This window comes from Rhinolophus hipposideros (assembly GCF_964194185.1).
Source record: "Rhinolophus hipposideros genome assembly, chromosome: 10".
Taxonomy (NCBI): domain Eukaryota; kingdom Metazoa; phylum Chordata; class Mammalia; order Chiroptera; family Rhinolophidae; genus Rhinolophus; species Rhinolophus hipposideros.
The window spans coordinates 23,775,045-23,787,602 of NC_138056.1; the positions used below are offsets into that span (position 1 = coordinate 23,775,045).

The following is a 12,558-nucleotide window of genomic DNA, read 5'->3' on the forward strand; positions in this document are numbered from 1 at the left end:
TTTGTTTTTTTTTTACTTAGACTGGTCAATGGAAAATGACTACTAAGACTTAGAAAAAAAATTTAAGTTACAAACTATCAATTTCTCAATACATCAAGGGATCCCTCTGCCTCCTGTCTATTCTAATTGCAACAGGGAGACACCAAATTGAAGATTTCCATTTTTCTGTCATGCATAGTTTACATTTTGCTCCACCATTAACACTGTGTCATGAATGAATCTCCCCAAATTAAAAGACCATTGAGTACTTTAGGTGGCAGGTGCTGTTTAAACAACTAAAACTCACTACCCTGTACAGGATTCAAAGACAGAATACAAGAAGTCTGAAGCTGACTAATGAAATGAGAGGGTTTGTGACACAAGAATTTTATAGAATGCAGGCTCACTGAATCAAAACCTTGAGTCATCTCTCTCTGTCTCTGTCTCTGTCTCTGTCTCTGTCTCTGTCTCTCTCTCTCTCTCTCTCTCTCTCTATATATATATATATATATAATTTGACAAAAATATGTATATATGTCAATTGACAAAAATATATATATAAATATATATGTCAATTGAGAGCAGAGGATCCAGAAATAGATACACACATGTGGTTAATGAGGCAAGATTCGTTCTTTTATCAAATGGTGCTGGAACAAGTAGATATCTGTGTGTAAAAGAATAACTCTTGACCCTTACCTCACATGATAAATAAAAACTTACCTCACATGGTAAATAAAAACTAACTCAAAATGGACCACAGGCCTAAATATAAGAGCTAAAACTATAAAACTTCTAGGAGAAAACATAAGCAAAATTTCTTGGATAGGATACAAAAAGCTCAAAATATAAGAGGAAAAAATGGATAAATTGGACTTTATCAAAATTCAAAACTTTTGTTCTGTGACTCTATTAAGAAAATGAAAAGGCATGCCACAGATAGGAGAAAATATTTACAAAACATGTATCTGCTAAAGGATTTATAGCCAATATATAAAGAACTCTTACAACTCAATAATAGAAGACAATAAGAAATGGGCAAAAGATGTGAACAGACATTTTTCCAAAGTAGATATACAAATGGCCAGTAGGCTCCTGAAAAGATGCTCAACATCATTAATCATCAGTGTGAAATAACAGAAAATATATATATGTTGGTCTCTGCCCCCGGTTCCTGGCACAACTCCTAAAACCGTTGTAATTTCCTAAAAGATAATAACTAGGAGCATCTCTTATCCTAATATTTGGGCTTTCACCCAATCCCTGGCACAGAGCTCCTAAAACTCGTGTAAATTCCTACGTGACAAAGAGTCCTAGGAACATCTTTTGTGCTATTGAGGTGACTCTGGGTGGGCTCCTGCATGGCTCCTGGATGGGGGCTGGTCACCAGAAAGACCACGCCATGATTAGGAGCTTGGACTTTCCAGCCCATCCCTCAGAGAGGGAGAGGGGCTAGAAATGGAGTTCATAACTGATCATAACCTCCATAGATGCCAATAGCATGGGGTTTGGGGAGCTTCCAGATTGGCCAACACATCCATGCTGGAGGGTAACACACCCCAACTCCATGGGGACAGAAACTCTTGAGCCTGGGATCCTCCCAGATCTATATTTCTTCATCTCGCTGTTTATCTGTATCTTTCACCATATCCTTTAATAAACTGGTACACATAAGTAAGTGCTTCCCTGAGTTCTGTGAGATGCTCAAGCAAAGTAATTGAATCCAAGGAAGGAGTCGTTGGAAGACCAATCTGTACTTGGTTGGTCAGAAGCACAGGTGATAACTTGGGCTTGCAACTGGCATCTGAAGGGGGTGGGGTAGGTCTTGTAGGACTGAGCCCCTAACCTGTGAGATCTCCAGGTAAACAGTGTCAGAATTTAGTTGAATTGTATGACACCCAGCTGCTGTCACAGAGAATTACTTGGTGAGCGGGAGGGGGATACATTTGGTGACTAGAAGTTAAGGATTCTGTGAGACTAGTAAAGGAGACACACAGGAATAAAACAGGAGGAAGGACTGGGTTTTCCCCCACACCGGTAGAAAACTGTAGTTTTTTTCTTTTAAAATCAGGGAAATACAAATTAAAACCACACTGAGATACCATTACTCACCTATTAGGACGGTTAAAATTAAAAAGACTGATCATACTAAGTATTGGCATAGATGTGAAACATCTGGAATTTTCATACATAAGCAGTGGGAACGCAAAATGGTGTAGTCACTTTGGAAAACAGTCTCTCGGTTTCTTAGAAAGTAAACCATACACTTACCATAGGATCCAGCAGCCCCACTCCTAGGTCTTTACCCAAGAAAACTGAAAACATATGGTCATGAGAAGACTTGCACTCAAATGTTAATAGCAGCTTTATTCATAACAGTCAAAACCTAGAACTATTCAAATGTCTATCAACTGCAGAATGGATAAACAAATTGTAGCGTAACAATACAATGGATTTTTTACTGCACAGCAGTAAAAAAGGAACAAACTACTGATACTTGCAAAAACATGGATGAATCTCAAAAGCATTATCCCAAGTGAAAGAGTGAGATATAAAAGACTACCTACAGTACAATTCCATTTATATGAAATTATAAGATTGGCAAAATTATAGTGTCAGAAACAGATCAGTGATTGCCAAGGGACGGTGGAGAAAGGGGATTCACTACCAAGGGCAAGAGAATTTGGGGGGGTGATGGAAATGGTCTAGCAGCTCATGATTGTGGAGGCAGTGACAACTGTAAATGTGTTTGTCAAAACTCATCAAATTGCACAAGTAAAATTGGTGAATTTTATTTTATATAAATTATATCTCAAAAAAGTTGATTAAAAATCATAAGGCACTCAGTAGGGATTTGCTGTATGTATACTGATATTAAATTTCTTCAAGCTAGTATTCTGTTACCATTTATCAGAAAATGGAATCTCCGCTGTGGTTTATCAATATCAAGCATCAGGAGCTATTAAATTCCATCGAGTTCTTATCTCTTAGAAAGAAATTCAGAGATCCTCAGCAGGGCTTCCAAGTTTTCTTTTAACCTTGGTTTTGCAAAAATCTTCAAATATGTGATCATCTTAAATTTATGAAAATAACAGAAACACACCAAGTTCTCTCAGGCATTTGGGTAATGATAAAAAGACTGTTTTTTTGCATGACCAGTTGCTGCCTGGTTATGAAATGCAATGGACAGAGGCTATCAGGAAGAAAATCAGCTTCCTCTAGACTCTGTTGCATGTGACCTTGAACAAGTCACTTAAATCATTCAGGCCATTGTTTCTTAACATGCAAAAAGAGGATAACAAGACTGAAGGATGTTCCATGAAAAATGAGACTCTTCTAAATTCTTGGCAAGTGTGGTTTGGACATACCTGGGACAAAACAGCTTGTACCACGTGCTGAAAATATCAGACACCAGAAAGGAAGTTTTCAGGAGCTGTCCAAGTTAGACTACTTAAAATCAGAATTAATAATGGAGGGTACATGATCAAGAAAGATGAAAGCTACAATTCTAAGATATGATCAAGATATGTTATAGATTTACATACACAGGAATTATCCATTTCACACTAATTATAGGGTTGTGGGGTGACATTTGTTTGGACAATATGGCTTCACCTCAACTTGTGAAGAGAATGGACTGTCATAAGAATCATGAAAAATGGTAAGGTTACGTGTATGTTACCCTGGAATTTATCTTACTATGCGATATAGAACTAAAGCTGTTGCTAAATTCTGTTACAGCATTGTGTACTGACAGCCTATTAGAGAAACTGAAAACCACACTAAGTTAAACATGTCCACTGGCAAACAGATTCTAAAATAAAAGTGAAGGTCTAACATAGAATGCTTACTCTGTACATTTCTTTACTCAGATGTTCTGAGATCTGAGAAATCTACACACTCTAAAGAGATGCTTCTATTCACACAAGTAGATGGACATTTATGGAGATGGCAAATGTCAACTAAGCAGCCACTACAGAGTGAGTATAGTGAACCAAGGGTAAAGCTTATCCATAGAACTTACTACACGGTGTGGAAATTGCTTCCTCACTCTGCCTTCCTCACTAGACTGCAAGCCCCATGAGGACAGAGGCCTCGAGTGTCTGCTTCACAGCTGGATCCCTGATATACAGTGTACACTCAATAAACACTAACTGATTGATTGAGTATAGAGACATCGGAATTCAAAGTCTAGTCATGCACTTTAGAACTGTAAGAACTCAGTGTCATCCATTTATCTAAGGATGACTGGGATCTACTAATCAACCTTACAAGTACCTGACTGAATAAACCAAAATGCTAAATGGGAAATATTAGCTAGAACAACAATTGATGTTTCCTATCTGAATATGGCATCTCTCATCAACTGGCATTGGTAATATGGTAATATGGCATTACTCATCAACTAGGTCATTAAACGCTAGAGCAGAAGGTGCTCTGTGAGCAGAGAATTAAAGTATATGGAAGTGGAAGATCTCACAGGAAACATAAGTTACAGTTGACTGATCCTTGGCCTAAGGATGTCTATGTTAAAACAACAGACGGTATTCTACTTTTTATTTATTTTTTATTTTTAAAAATTTATTTTTTGAGGTAACTGGTTTATAACATTATAATTTGACATCTGTATATACTTCATCCACCACAAGTCTAGTTTCCATTCGTCACCCTACAACTGACTACCTTTAATTTACCTGTTTCACTCTCCCTCTACCCTCCTTCCCCTACGGTAACCACTGATCTGTTGTCTGCCTCTATGAGTTTGTTTTTGGTTTTTGTGGGTTCATTTGTTTTGCTTTGGTTTTTATTCCACATATAAGCGAAACTATACAGTATCTGTCTTTTTCTGTCTGACATTTCATTTAGCATAATATCTTCAAGGTCCATCCATGTTGTCAAAAATGGCAGGATTTCACCTTTTTTATGGCTGAATACACACACAAACACACACACACACACACACACACGCGCACACACCACATCTTGATCCATTAATCGTCAATGGACACTTAGGTTGTTCCACATCTTGGCTATTGTAAATAATACTGCAATGAACATAGGGGTACACATAAAGAACAGATCACCTTTTAGAATCAAATCACTTCAGATCAGTGCCAACAAACTCTTGTAAGCCAGCTATTTTTGCTTTTTCAATGTTCTGCAGCAGTTACTAATAGTTCTGCATTCAAATTCCAACGTGTGTGTGGGGGGTGAGGGTTTTTTCCCTATACCATGCAATTCTTGAACACCAGCTGGATGTCCTACAATTCAACTCAATTCTGACACTACCCACCTGGAGATAGCATCAAATTCCACATGTTAAGGGCTCAGACCTACAAGACTGCCCACACCCCTTCAGACAATGGTCAAAAGTCTATGTTGTCACCTCTGTTTCTGACCGACTGGCTATAGATTGGAAGTTTCAACATCCCCCTCTTTGGGTTCAATTAATTTGCTAGAGCAGCTCACAGAACTCAGAGAAATGTTTTACTTACTAGATGACTGGTTTATTATAAAAGGATATAACTCAGGAACAGCCAGATGGAAGACATGCATAGGGCAAGGTATGGGGAAAGGGTATGGAGCTTCCATGCTCTCTCCAGGCTCACGACTCTCTTGGTACCTCCATGTATTCATGCTCTGAAGTGCTCTGAACCCCATCCTTTTGGGTTTTTATGGAGGCTTCATTACATAGGCACGACTGATTAAATCACTGGCCATTGGAGATTGATGAAACATCCAGCCCCTTTCCCCTCCTTGAAGATGGAGTGGTGGGATGAATGGGACTGAAAGTTCCAACCCTCTAATCACATGGTTATGTCCCCTGGCAACAGCTCCCATCTTTAGGTTCCTTAGATGCTTTCCAAAAGTCACCTCACTAACAGAAGACACCTTTATAGATCTCATCACTTAGAAAATTCCAATGTTTTTAGGAGCTTTGTGCCAGAAATGGGATGAAGACCAAATATATATTTCTTATCATAAATCACAATAACACAGTTATCGATGGCAATTCTACCCTTAAAACATTACCCTCTATTATAGTTTGCAAGGCTAAAGGTTACCTTTTTGGTTATCTAATTTTAATTTGTAAAATTCCAGATGTGATTTTAGAGTTACTTTAAACTCTTCAGCTATACATTTACAGTTTTGGAGAAATATCTGCAGTTAATTTCATACTTTGTAAGTTCTTATCTATGCTCCACATGGGCAGTGATGCCTCGTGAACTGAACCCCCAACTCTGGGGTCTTAGCTTTACCATTGTGGCCCATAGTCCTGTACCTACCTATTACTACATTACTACAAGGAGAAAGGACAAGAAAGCCAGAAATACATTTTAGGGCATTCATTTTAAACTTCATTTTGGTATGAACCTCTATGAGAATTTAATGTAATCTTCCATGACCTTCATCCTAGAAAAATGCATATACACTCAAATGTGGATATATTTGTTTGGCTGTTCCTAGATCCCCTAACACTTAATCATGGGTCCCAGGATAAGTAGTCTTGCCTTAAGGGCATAACTACGTAGAATTTCAGCTAATGTAGTCCAGCTTGACATTAATTGGAAGTCATGCCATTAGACTAACAGGATGCCAAAGGCAAGACCAGGAATCAAAGAATGACTGAAGTGTTCTTATAGCAAACATTAGTGGACTCTGTTTTATTGTGGGAAGGTCCTCCTTTATCAGCAACTGTAGGTGATAAAATTATCACGTTAGCCAGCTACATCCACATTGCAGCAATCAGTCCTGGTATCTTTAGATGCAACACATGACATGTTAGTAGCATCAACAACTAATGTATTACAGTAGTAATAACAGTAGTATTAACAGCTAATGTTTATTGAACATTTATTTTGTTCTAAGTGCTTTATGTGAATTCATTTAATCTTTAAAACCACCCTAAGAGGTAAGGGTTATTTTCCTCATTTAAAAAAGGAGAAAACAGAAGCTTTCTAACTATACATCTTAGAGACAAGGCCTAACACATACCTGATAGATTGTTATTAACAGCATGTTTCCCTGACACAATTTGACCTAGCAGTGTATTTATCAAAATCTATGTGATAATAAACCACAATAAAATGGACTCCACTAATATTTGCTGTGAGAACACTACATTGACTAATAAATTACCTGGGGAGGGCTTGGATGGTTTTAAAAGAAGCACACCTCAAACCCAAAAATGTTTGTACTTCTTCCAAATATGAAGAATTACTGATCACCTACACTTTAAAGAGATACATCAGCACTGACATTCTTAGACTATGAGACTCTCTTAAAACTTTCATTTTTGGACTCACTTCAGAAAACTTAAGCATTCTTAATAAAAGACATGAGTTGGAGCAACTGCTGGGAATTTGTGGGGAAACTGCCATACCTTCATCTAAGAGGTTTGCTCCCTGCCAGGGATCTGAAATGACTTCATCACACACTTCAGCAAACTGAATGCCCTCAACCTCGTGAGAACTAAGCCCCCAGGCAGTGAAGTTAGGGTGTGGTGAACTTACATTCAAAACCCCCCTTTTTCAACCTGCACAAGCACAGTCCTGGCTGGAACCTGCCTCAGACTTTTCAAACACTCTTTTAATTAAAGCTGCAATTTGTACTCCACCCTCCTATTTCTCATAGCACTTCAGAGAAATTGGAATGTCACTGAGGCTGGAAAAAACAGGAACATTCTGGAAATTATTCTAAAATTTTAATTTTTCAGGCAATTGAAATCCCTCAAGTGACTAAAAACTGTTGCTATTCTTAAACGCTAATTATTGGCAATGTTATCATAATTACTGGAACCTAGCTCAAGGCCACATGTACAAGGCAGCCTAATAAAAAGAAATCATCTGAAAATAATGATACTATTATTTCCAACCAAAGTCAATTTTGCTTACAGTGAGGTCTTTGCACTCTTTGGTTGCTAGGAGAGCCCGATTTTATTTTTTTCTGTAAAGCTTCATCAGAACCTTCCACAGCATCTTCAAGGCCTTGCTCAGAATCATTTGCTTTTGATTTTTCTGCTTCTTTTATATTAGACATGTCAAGATTTTCAGACATTGTCAATTAAGTTTATTCACTTTCCTAGGAAAGAAAAAAATAATGAACCAAAATATTCTAGCTCCATCAGTAACTAGCAGTATGACTGGGCAAATCATTTAATCTCTTTGGGTTTCAGTTTTCTTATCTATAAAATAAATGGGCTTGCTAAGTATCCAGCTATAATATTCTACTTCCATGATTAAACAGATACGTGTAAAGTGACACTTCCAATTTATCAAATTTATGGACTTGTACCTCAGACGGAAAGTAACTAGTATGAATATTTTTGTCCCATTCCTCCTGAGTACCATGTCACAAGAACAGAGGGCCTTAAATTGTTCAAAGAAAACTCTATAAATTGCCTGCTTCTATTTTAATCAAAGAGTGATTGAATTCTTAAATTCTTCACTTTCATTCCTGAGAAATGATAGGAAAATTCTTTGGAATGATGTTTTTAATTTAGCTTCCAAGTGACTATACTGGACAGAGGAGTTGGTTCCCTGATCCTATTATACGAATAAGATACCTGGGGATGGCAGAAGGTACAGGTTTATGAAACATTCAAGAAGAATGTGTAGGGCAAATACTTTTATTAACTCCTTGCCAGTCAGCAGGAAAAGATGGTGAGTAAGGCAGGAAGTTGCAAATAACCATAATATATGTGGTTTTCTTTTTTCTTTTTTTTTAACTTGCTGATTAGAGTAGGAAAAACACTTAACACATTGGTTTGGGCCAGTTAATAAAGACCTGGAATAATAACCTCGTATTTACTGTAAAAGTTTTTGTCAAGTTGTGTTTTTCCCCGCCTACTTTTAGAAGTTCTCTATTCTTAAAGTGTTTTCAATTAAGGGAGACAAAAGACAATGTTTCTGCGTTTATACTACAAAAAATAATTAGCATTTGTACTATTAACACTTTAAGATCACAAAACATGTTCATAAACACTAATTAGACTTTATAATACACCTGGGAGATAATCCAAGGATCAAAAGAAATGTCTACTGCTTTCAGGTTTGGCAGACTCTCTTCTACACATTAGAGAGGAATTACTTGATATAATTATCTGAAATTTCAGATACTTCCATTAAATAGAATGAAGTTACTGGAACTGACATTTTCAGGCCTGTATTATTAATATGAAAGTTGCTTTAATGCAGATCCCCTTTACCTTCCAACATCCCACTCTAGACACACATCTTTTCTCGGTCATAAATCCTGTTCGGCTCTGGGAAAGCTCCCAGATCCAAAATGTAACATTACCAGCATATTCTATGAGAAAGGACAAAAACACTTCTAATTTTATCCTCTTCACATGCTGGGAATGAGCTCAGAAAGGATGAAGTAACTCATTCTGTGCAGTGAGGAGAAAAGGCAGGAATTCCAGGTCTCTAATACTCTGGGAAGTAAACTAACCCATCCTTTAAGACTGGCTCAAGTCCAAGCTCCTCCCAGGACACTTCCCCAACCTCACCAGTATTTGCACCTTTCTCTGAACTACTGTAGGAGTGGTTACTAGACATCTGGCATTCATCATTGCCTGAAATCCAATTCAAAACATGCTTACTTAAATAGGAATAGAAAGATGAAAAGGCATGGTCTAGATGGGGAGAGAAGACATGCTTATAAGAAACAGAGTGAAACTTAAGCTTTAATGGCATTATGAGATCATTACAGGAATATAGCAGAGGGAGAAACTAATTCTGCCTGGAAGGAGGTTGGAATAACCTTCCCAGTAAAGGTGACACTTGAGCTGGTCTTTTTTAAAAAGATAGGATTTCACCTAATTAAAAAGTGTCTGGAGAAGGAGAACAAGTGAAAAGGGAGCCACTTTACTCAGAGTATAAGGGAAGGCTCAGGAAAATGAGTAGAAGTAAAGAACAAGTGGCAGGTAATGAGGATGAAAAGATGGGTTGGGGCCAGATTGTAAAATTGCTAGTTTTTATTTTTAAAAATCTCTTCACCTAGATTTTTTAACTTCTTAAGGGCCAAGACCAACCATATTCCCCACATACGCTCCATACGTATATCCACCAAACACAAACCCACCAAGGACTGTTGGTGGCTGTGTCATCTCTGTGATGTCAGTGTCCGTGGGAGGGATGGGCGTTGGTCTCAGATATACATGGCTTCCAATTCTGGCTCTTTACTAGCTGTGTGACTCCCGCTTCCTCATCTCTAAAATGCATCTAACCTACCTCTTCGGTTCGGGGTAAGTTTAAACGACAGAGCATGCATAACAACAGATGGCACACAATGGGCTTGCCACGAATGGTAACTATAGTTACAGGGCTACAGGATGCAGCGAGGAACCATGTACTTACTTACAGTGTGGTCATTCATTCAACAATCACCAACTCCCGCTATGGCCCAAACGGCAACCGAGGGCAGGAGGATCCTCGCACTCGCGGCGAAGACCACCGGAGCTTCGCGACGGGCCCAAGGTGGGCACAGGCGACTCCCCAGTAGAAAAGGTCTTTCAGCAAAAGAAAGGGGCTCTGTCCACCGACGCTGGGAGTCACTTTCTCTGGCACTCAGTGTCACTCACTCCCAGCCTCCAGATTCCGTTGTAAACAACTGTTTGGACCGGCGAGGGAGTGGCCCAGCCGAGAGCAAGCGATGCAAGCGTGTCGCGCCTGGAGGAGGGCCTCGAGGGGTGGGACAAAGGCCGCGCTAAACCTCAGCCCGATCGCTGTCCCTGCCTCTTCCTCGCCTCCACCCGACATCACCGGCACCCGACCCGACGGGAAAAGGCGAAGACATGCCAATGATTTGCACCTCGTGTTACCCGTGCGGATCTCGCAGGATTGCCAGCCTCCGCGTCCCCATCCCTCAACTGCCGCGGAGTCGGCGTTCCCCCTCCTGCCGCTGGGGCGGGGAATCAGGCGGGGCCCGAGGCCGCGGAGGGCCGGGCCGTTCAGCCTCTGCCCGTCAGAGGCCAAATCTCTCGCCGTCCTGCCCACCCGCCTCGGGTGGGTAACTGCCAACCTCTGCCGCCCCTCCGCGTCGGGAAGGATGGAGTACGTCTTAACCTGGAGGCGCCCGCGCCACGGAGGGCGGCGCCATGTTTCCGTACGGAAAGGCGGGAGGCGTGGCTCAAGCTGGAAGGCGCCATGTTACCGTACGGAGAGGCGGGAGGGGAGGCTCCCTGCACGGCGAAGTGGGGCCCAGTGGGCGGTGGCTCGGCGCCTGGAAGCGCCCGCCCCACGCGGGGCGGTGTCATGTTTCCGTCGGGAAAGGTGGGCGCCGAGGCGGGGAACTCGCTACAGGGCGCTAGGGCCGGAGCAGGCGGCCGGAGAGGAACGCGAGGTGGAGGAGGTGCGGCGTCAGGCAAGTGAAGGAAAGGGGAGGTCGCCTATTCGCAACCTCGTTCAAAGCTTTACCAGCCCAGGTTTTCAAATTTAAATATTACTTCATGTTTAGTAGCGACACGTAGTTTCTTCTCCTCCTCTCATTTTGGCTGTTAAAAAGTCATGCTCGCCCTCTGGACAGCCAAGCCTCATTTTGATGGCACAGACTAGGTTTGATTTGGGGAGCGTCTCTTAGATTTATGTAAGGGGCTGCTACACTTTGTCGAGAGGAAGAGCGAGACTTGAGCCTTGAAGAGACGGAAGGCGAGGAAGAAAACGGTTCCCCTGAGGGTTCAGGTCGCGTTCGTAAACACAGTGAGCTCTCCAAGCATTTTATGTTCCGTCCGTGTTCTGGAAAGGAAAATTAATATCACGTCAAGACAAGCTCTTTTTGGAGCCTCATCTCCCTCCCCACCAGGTAGTGGGGGCCGTCAATATGGTCAGGACAACTAGTTGATGCTCCAAGAAAACCATGCTCTTCTGGGTTTGTAACAGTAAGATAACAAAACTACACGAACAGAAATAGTTTGTGTGCCTAATCTTTAAAAATAAAAGTTACATCACTCTTAATTGTTCATTTGTAAAAATGCTTTAAGACTGAGGAGCATAAATCATGTATGCCTTAAACAAAATGAAGGTAATAATTTTCTCCTACCTTTAGCTTATATACTTTTTTTTAAAAAATTGGGGAATATTGGGGAACAGCGTGTTTTTCCAGGACCCATCAGCTCCAAGTCAAGTCGTTTTCAATCTAGTTGTGGAGGGCGCAGCTCACTGGCCCAGGTGGAAATCGAACCGGCGACCTGGGTGTTGTGAGCGCTGCGTTCTAAGCAACTGAGCCAACCATCCACCGAGCTTATGTACTTTTTATGTTTAAATAACCAGAAGAAAACAAGATGGAGTGGAATTGGTGCTTTCAAACACCACTTCTGAATAGATCACATATAGGCAGTTATTCCTAAAATATTGAATGAAGGCAGAGTGCAATGCAACACCCTCAAACCATTCACTAACATACTAAAGTATTCTTCCTTAAATACATACACACGAGTCCTCAGATGAAGATTCATTTTTAGGAGGGACAAGAAAACTTTAAAAGCAGTGGTTCTCAATCCTGACTACACCTTAGAATCTTTTGGGAGAGGGGAGAGCTTCTAAAACTATCATCTGAAATTGGTGGGTGATGCCAGGT

General features: G+C 40.6%; 1 protein-coding gene across 4 annotated transcripts in view; it reads right to left on the bottom strand.

Annotated features, from left to right (window-relative positions):
* The window catches only part of TCP11L1 (t-complex 11 like 1), a 30,403-nt gene extending 19,305 nt beyond the window's left edge, over nt 1-11,098 (bottom strand). For 2 of the 4 annotated variants that reach the window (XM_081064952.1, XM_081064954.1), the window contains exons 1-2: nt 10,341-11,098; nt 7,875-8,061 (exon numbers count right to left, since the gene is read on the bottom strand). In XM_081064952.1, coding sequence (XP_080921078.1) covers nt 7,875-8,037 — 163 coding nt within the window. In that variant the 5' untranslated portion in view covers nt 8,038-8,061; nt 10,341-11,098. The remainder of the gene's footprint in view (nt 1-7,874; nt 8,062-10,340) is intronic. The other 2 variants (XM_081064953.1, XM_081064955.1) reach the window with 2 other exon arrangements.
* Nucleotides 11,099-12,558: the final 1,460 nt, after the last annotated feature.